The 7,285-nt window shown below is 47.0% G+C and overlaps 1 protein-coding gene across 3 annotated transcripts in view; it reads left to right on the plus strand.

The window, feature by feature from the left end:
• Positions 1 to 504: 504 nt before the first annotated feature.
• Positions 505 to 7,285, plus strand: part of wdr90 (WD repeat domain 90) — a 15,330-nt gene continuing 8,549 nt past the window's right edge. The window contains exons 1-23 of one of the 3 annotated variants that reach the window (XM_019893801.1): positions 505 to 850; positions 1,068 to 1,162; positions 1,380 to 1,547; positions 1,669 to 1,807; positions 1,881 to 2,054; positions 2,241 to 2,367; positions 2,753 to 2,817; positions 2,904 to 2,956; positions 3,049 to 3,216; positions 3,289 to 3,315; positions 3,392 to 3,460; positions 3,658 to 3,768; positions 3,893 to 4,038; positions 4,109 to 4,166; positions 4,319 to 4,437; positions 4,649 to 4,810; positions 4,896 to 5,017; positions 5,241 to 5,357; positions 5,692 to 5,927; positions 6,115 to 6,251; positions 6,348 to 6,481; positions 6,609 to 6,739; positions 7,054 to 7,215. In XM_019893801.1, the coding sequence (XP_019749360.1) occupies positions 838 to 850; positions 1,068 to 1,162; positions 1,380 to 1,547; positions 1,669 to 1,807; positions 1,881 to 2,054; positions 2,241 to 2,367; positions 2,753 to 2,817; positions 2,904 to 2,956; positions 3,049 to 3,216; positions 3,289 to 3,315; positions 3,392 to 3,460; positions 3,658 to 3,768; positions 3,893 to 4,038; positions 4,109 to 4,166; positions 4,319 to 4,437; positions 4,649 to 4,810; positions 4,896 to 5,017; positions 5,241 to 5,357; positions 5,692 to 5,927; positions 6,115 to 6,251; positions 6,348 to 6,481; positions 6,609 to 6,739; positions 7,054 to 7,215 (2,733 nt within the window). In that variant the 5' untranslated portion in view covers positions 505 to 837. The remainder of the gene's footprint in view (positions 851 to 1,067; positions 1,163 to 1,379; positions 1,548 to 1,668; positions 1,808 to 1,880; positions 2,055 to 2,240; positions 2,368 to 2,752; positions 2,818 to 2,903; positions 2,957 to 3,048; positions 3,217 to 3,288; positions 3,316 to 3,391; positions 3,461 to 3,657; positions 3,769 to 3,892; positions 4,039 to 4,108; positions 4,167 to 4,318; positions 4,438 to 4,648; positions 4,811 to 4,895; positions 5,018 to 5,240; positions 5,358 to 5,691; positions 5,928 to 6,114; positions 6,252 to 6,347; positions 6,482 to 6,608; positions 6,740 to 7,053; positions 7,216 to 7,285) is intronic. The other 2 variants (XM_019893802.1, XM_019893803.1) reach the window with 2 other exon arrangements.

A 7,285-nucleotide genomic window follows, 5' to 3' on the forward strand; every position in this document is an offset into this window, starting at 1 on the left:
GATTTGAAATTGCAGGTAGTGTGTGTTTTTTTTTTTTTTTTTTTTTTTGTGGGTGGGGGTGGGGGGGCGTTAAAACTGGCATTGTTATTTAAACTGTCTTGTCTCTGGGTATGAATTCTTGTGATAATGTACTGTATTTATCAAGTTCTTAATTGTTGTGTCAGTTAAAGTCAACATTGTATTTGGTTATATTTTAATGTGTGCTGGCGGAAGGAGTTACAATTTTGGATGTATCACACTCATGTATTTTAGATGGGGTGAGTAATTTAAAAAAATAGCCATTGTTGCACAGCCATTATCAAATGTGATTATTTCATTATTATTGTATAATTATTCTATAGGGTTTTTTGGACAAAAAAATCACATAAATAACATTTAGAACAGTGAAATGTTTTGCTGTAGTTTTGTTCCCTACCAACGGAAACCAATGGGAGGAAATGTTTTCTGGGAACTACATTACCCATAAGTGCTCAGACCAAATCGACGTTCGGTGCGTAATGACGCAATGACGTTCGCGCTTTCGTTGGCAACGGCGGCAAACGGAGCGGGAAGGACAGAGTTTCTTCGACAGTTGTTCGTTCATTTTTATCAATTTGCTTTCTACTCTTAAAAGTTTGGACTGTTTCTTGTGCCGCGCTTTGAAGTTTATGTAGTGGAAAGGTGAAAAAAAAACATTTTGTTGTGTTTTACACTCCTGTCTGTATTGTATGTGTCCAAGCTAATGTGGGTAAATATCAATGTAAACGTACATGACGGCAATTGGGCGAGTTGTCCTGACTTGGGCTCATCGATTCCGCACCATTCAGTCCACGCGTGCTTTGGAATTGTTCCCCGTCCATGGCCGCCAAAGGTACGAAATTTGCTTATGAAATGAACTTTCGAGAATATGCTATCTGTCATGACAGCCCCACACTCTGAGCCTTTGATTCCTTAAGCGTTGAATGACCCCGGGCGAATCTCCTTTGAATGGCAGCCGTTTACTTGCTTGGCAGTTACACAATGGAGCAATGTCTGAAGGGCTACCTTGATGTCTGTCTAAATCGATTGACGCCAGTTTGTGTTTCTAGATGATTGGCAGCATCCATTCGTCAACATATTCAAAGAGTTCCGGCTTTCAGAGTGGCAAAAGGCATCCAAAGAAGGAGATGTGTCAACCTACACGGTAAATTACTGTGATGGGTTTTTGTAATGGTGTCATTGTTCAAACTTCCAAGTGTGTATCGTGTGACGTCTTGGTGAACGGGTCTTTAGAAAAATGAACAACTGAATAGCTTTTCGACTGTTAGTTTTTGAAATATAGCGTCGCTACGGCAATTATGTTCTCTCAATTTCCAACAACTAACTCCTACCTGTATGTATTTCCCATGAAACCACCTTAGGACAAGACCCTCAACAGTATCGTATTTCGGATCAGGGGGGCTGGCAGTTGCATCCGGCTTCCTAAAAACACACACCAGTCTCTGGGTTTGACAGGGCGCTATCTCTACGTCCTCTTCAAGCCCAGCCCAGGAAAAACATTTTTGATTGTCCTGGATGTCACAGCACAGGTACTGTCACCGCACGTTGATCTCACCAGACACTTACGATGGTGATGAGACTGACGTTAGGTAAAGTTACTCGAGGAACTGCCAGCTAAGTCCCTCCCTCTCTATCTGTTGTGGCACACAGGATGGCTGCGTGGTCCGCATCTCCATCTCCAACATGTTCAAAGAGTTCAAATCTACGACCACGTCGCTTCTCTTCCCGTACCAGTGCGGACCTGAATTTGACCGTATCACTGAAAAGACAGCCACGTTGGAACAACAACGTAAAACATGACCGCCATCCAGCAACGTTGTCGTTTTCGACAGTGCTTTGAGAGCTTGTGTTCCCGTGGTTAGATAACAGCCCTCCAGAACAACCTCAGGTCCATTGGACCTGTCTGATGATGGATCTGCAATGTACGCTTGCCACCTACCTCAACCAACGCTACTACAGTCACCTTAAAAACGTCAAGCTGTGCGCTTGGATGTCTGTTAAAAGCTTGTTTACCAGTGACCTGCAGTTTAATCCTGGTGAGACTCCCAGCGTCCTCATCACCGAAAATAACGACGAATCAAGTTCAAATGAATGATTAATAGCAGGGAAGGGCAGCTTAAATGCTGGGGCGGGCCGCAGTTTTTCGTCAGTGCTACTTTGGGGCCGGGGGGGGCTCACATTGGAACACAATGCTTGATGTCACCTCTCTGCTCTTGCGACAGAGGTTTCCTACCATAAAGCAAAGCTCACGGGTCTGCCCACTTCTGATGGCACTGGACCCATGCCCAGAGACATGATGTTTCCTACGCCCAAGGGACGCACCTGGCAAAGTTGCTACGATTACATCAGGTGACATATCCTTAGGGGGGGAAAGCATTTTGTGAAAGGCTGAATTTATCCACAATCAAACCAGCAGCTTTAATAGGGATTTGAATGTGACAGGGAGTGGCCGGCTAATGTCCCAAGCGAAAGTCGGTAACCTGTCTCACAGATGCCACTTAAACAAAATGTCACCAAAAGTATATTCACAGAAAAAAAAAATACTGAGAAATTAAGTTCTTGTAAAACCTGTGCCTGTTTAGTTGAATACAAAGTGTCATATGAATGGATGACACAGGGCTATTGGACCTTCTCGTGGAAGAAGATTTCATTGTTCCTCCTCTCACTACACGTCGCTGGCATCGAAAGAGCGATGAACAAAAGGCGCATGATTGTCTCACGTGTCTCCTACCAGGTTTCCAGTAGAAGGAGATCAAAACTGCGGTATCATACGAAAAGGCCCCTTAAACGTGGAGACGCGTGAGTAGCTAAAGGCACTTGTAGAAATGCATGCATTTGTTTTGCAACGGAACCTGCACTGGCGATCACTGTCGGCTGTTTTCCAGCAAACGAACCCACCCTCATAGAAGAAGAAGCCGAACCCACCGACCCAGAATTAGTAAGAATGATTATCAACAACAAAAAAAAGAGTCTGCTGCTTGTGCAGAGCGTTCAGTCTTTTCCATTCAAAAATGGCCGCTTTGGCGTTAGGTGGTCATACCCGAGCTGCCCGAAGTCATCACCGAGGTGGCGGATGATCCGCAGCCTGAGCAGGAATCGCCACCCTCCAGTCGCCACTCCAGTCAACCCTCCACTCCGCTTCCGGTTGTGAACGAGGACGACGAGCTCAGTCAACTACCGGAGGAACCCGAAGATAAGGTGAAGCTTTGTCAAAAGTGAGAAATGTCATTGTTACAATGGCCCACAGTTGAAACCGTTTCGTCTTGTCAGGTTGCTGACAGTCCTGAAGAGGTGCAGGTAAGATAACACGCACGACAGTAAAGGCGGTCGAAGCAGAGCTCCTTACACTTTCGCCTTTCTTCTCTTGTCGCAGAAGCTGTTGCCAGACCCGATTCTCCGGCTCAGGAGAATTATTGGTTTTGGGGGAGCCACTACCAAATGTGTAGGGCATTTTCAGCACCCCATTTTTTGTTTCAAATGTATCCACTTCTGTCCTCTGTTTTCTTTAGTCCATATGTCAGATCTAAACAGTGATTTTTTTTTTTGTTTTGTTTTTTTTCCTCCACTCATTGTGACAGAATCGGTACTATAGAAAGACGCATCATCCTGGCTCATCATGTGCGTGCACTTCTCTTTTAGGCCTTATGGACCATGTCGGGCGATTCCGTGGTCTACCCGTGTCACGCTATTGTTGTCTCTATGAAAATTGACTCCAACGAGCAGAGATTCTTCATCGGCCACACCGATAAGGTAAAGGCCACCTCCTCCGGCGTATCGGACGTTGCCTTTGCTAAGTGCCAGCTCAGCCGTGACTTGTGAGGATAAGCGGTGTATTGACATCAATAAGATAGCTTTGCGTGTGTCTGTCTGGCAGGTGTCTGCCCTGGCTTTCAATGGCAACACTACATTGCTGGCCTCTGCACAAAGTGGTAATTACTGCGTGATTCGAATATGGAACTACCTCAAAGGAAATTGCATGGCCATGTTCAGGATGCATGCTCATTCGGTCACCACGCTCAGGTAATTCCAAGCTAAACACGGTAGAGGCAAGCACTTTGCTTGCGGTAATTGTGCACTTTTCTTTTCAAAGCTTCTCATACAGCGGCGGCATTCTGTGCGGCGTGGGCAAAGACAGCCGCGGTAAAACGGCAAGTACCCCGGGTGCATAATGACCCACCGTATACTTGACAGTCTTTCAAAAGCTCAGTTTGGCACTTATTTTGATTTTAAAAAAAATGGCATGATTGCTTTTCTCCGAGCTCAGTTGCAGCTGATTGATCTTTTTTATTATGTTTAATAGTTGGTGGTCGTATGGAACACGGCCGGTGTTGGCAGGGGTGGGGAAGTGAGCATGTTTGCCAAGACAAAAATGGATGTGGATATCAAAACAATCAAAATTGCAAACTTTGACGAGACAAGGTACACTCCCTTCTTCTCTGTTGGTACACGTTAGCGTCACTTAAGTGTCCTTAATGCGAGTGTGAATGGTTGTAACCTAGGATTGTGAAAGTTCTATTCCGTAAATTGAAGTGTTTTGTGCGTTCCATGTGCTCTCCTTGATTTTTCACCGTTCCGCCCCCTAAATAGTGGCTCTCTCCATACATGTTTGTGTGCTGCGCTCTGCTTCCAGGCTGGTGTCATGCGGCCATGATAGCATTCGTCTGTGGCGAGTACGCAAAGGCACGCTGCGCTCGTGCCCAATCAACCTGGGTGAATATCGCCCATTGGACTTCACCGACGTGTCCTTTCAGGAGGGTGACTCACCCGAGCAGCATATTGATGACAGGCTGCTGTGAGTGAGCGATCTGCTCCTCTTTCAGTCCGGGAGCGTGTGCGCTTTCAACGAGTCTTCCGCTCTCTGGCTTTCTTGCTTGCAGGTTTGCTAGCTGCAAGAGCGGCCACATCTTTGAAATTGACTACACCAGACTTGTCATTCGGAATGTCAGATGGTTGTTTCCGGTGCAGCGGGAGCAGCAGGAGAAGTGGACCCTCAACAAAGGTGGGTTTGGCCCCTTCCCGAAGTGCTCCACTTGCACTAACAACATGGCGGCTGACAGAGTGGATGTAGTTTTGTTTAATATTTGCTGTACATGCAGCAAATATCATATATACAACAACAATACAAAAAAATAATAACAGAGACAGTAGAAAGTACAAAAACAGTAAGACTAAGATCAATGTTTTAATTTCTGGAAGTGAGTGTAAATGTGTGCTTTCCCCAGATCCAGGTATCGCCATCAACAGCCTCAGTGTGTGCTCAACCTTCTGTGCCACAGGCTCCGAAGATGGCTTCTTGCGGCTGTGGCCTCTGGATTTTTCCGGCGTCTTCCTGGAAGCCGGTAGGGACCATGCAGGGCGGTGTAACCTTTACTTGGAGAAATCAGGCCATGCCCATTCCCCATTTGATAATGTAATCATGAAGGCTCGAATGCACTCCAGAACTCAAACGTCTTGCACAGCTCTCCACAACCAGTGAGCTGGAAATCGAGCATTTTCATGAAACGTGGACAAATTCAGCCTGTCTGTTACATTTGAAGTATATGTGTAGTCGATGTTGTCCTGATGCTCCAAATTTTAGAGGTTCAGCCGCCTGGCCAATTGCCCTTTCTTGCATCATTTCCAAGCGACAAACTTGGCCTGAATTGAAACGTTCCGACCTGCTGGTTTTCTCAGAACACGAGGGTCCCGTGAGCCTGGTATCTGTGTCATCAGACAGCATGCGCGTCCTGACCGCCACCTTCACCCGCAACCTGGGATTCCTTGACGTGAGCAGCCGGGGTTACAGCACGCTGATGAGGTCGCACACGGGCACCGTGCTCGGTTTCAGTGTAGACGGGGTTCGCCGGCACCTCACGACCGCCTCTGCTGACGGCTCCGTGCGCATTTGGTCGATGGACTCCTCGCATCAGGTCGGTCGGTGACATTTTCAGGCCACCAACATAAATGTGTTTGTTTCCATGAAAAGTGAGCTACGATTGTTGAGATGTTTTGACTTTGATTCTGAGCTAAGTCCCACGGTGAGCTGGCTCTTGCAAAAAAAATAAAAAAAAAACTCACTCTAATAATGCCCCCAATATTTTTTTTTGTTTTTCACAGCTGTATGACTTTGTGTCAGAGGATAAGCCGTGTTCAGTTGCCTTTCATCCAAGCGAGCAGATCTTCTCTTGTGGATTCAGCTCAGGCATCGTCCGAGTCTTCGATATCTCCTGCGGCAAGCTCTTGGCTGAGCACAAGTATGTCTGCGCCGTTCCTGCCGGGCCGACGGCTGCGACCTTCAAATAAAAGTGAGCGTCTCTTCCCTCTGCGTGTTTGTCTCCATCCCCACATGGCAGTCATCACCGAGGTGAAGTGGTGGGTCTTGTCTTCTCTCCCGATGGAGACTGCATGTACAGCGCTGCCTCCGAGGGCTCCCTCGCACTCTACAACTCCTGCGACAATGACAGCCACGTGATCCGAGTTGTCTGTGCGTAGTACACGCTTATGCCGGTGCACAAATTAAGCGTCAAGTGAACCGCTCGTGGGCGAAGATTAATTTTGACTCGACGGCCAATCCCAGGTGCAGTCAGCTCACGGCGTGACTCTGTGACTAGGTGGTGTGGTGGCCCGAGGCACCGGGCGTGCTCCAGATGCTCTTACAGTGAGCAGCAACAGCCGCTGTTTGGCTTTCGTTGGGCCCTCGGAGTATACCATTACCATTGCCGATGCACTATCGCTTGAAGAGGTACCCTTTTGCCTCCCGCCCATGCCGTGAAAACACACACATTCATGCGTCTTCCATTTTTCCACACCCAACTGCCAAAGCGCGCCCACTTGAACGGGCAGTACGGTGTCCATTGAATTGAAACGGAAAAAAATAGATCACAACGGCGGTTACATTTCGTGACATCGTGTCAGCCTTCCTGACCAATTAGTGGGGAATTTCTCCGTGCAGTGGTTAGGAATGACTAGATTAAGGATCTGAAATAAAAATAGTTGAATTGAAGCAGTGCGGGCAACGCTAAAGGACATGTTGTTCCCTTCTGTTTCTTTCTTTAGTTGCTCCGTCTCGATGTGAGTATTTTGGATTCGGAGAGCACCTTTCTGGATTCTGCGCTGAAGGTCTGCTTCTCCTCAGCGTCCCCTGAGCATTTGTTGGTAGCGACATCCGCTAACAAAATCCTCTGGGTCAACACAAAGACGGGTAGTCTACTCCGGCAGGTAGAGGATTGGAGCTGATTTTTTTTTTTTTTTTTTTTTTTTTTTTTTAGGAAAAAAAAGCCACCCCTCT

Source organism: Hippocampus comes, unplaced genomic scaffold (assembly GCF_001891065.2).
Source record: "Hippocampus comes isolate QL1 unplaced genomic scaffold, H_comes_QL1_v1.1 scaffold31, whole genome shotgun sequence".
In the NCBI taxonomy this organism is placed as follows: Eukaryota; Metazoa; Chordata; class Actinopteri; order Syngnathiformes; family Syngnathidae; genus Hippocampus; species Hippocampus comes.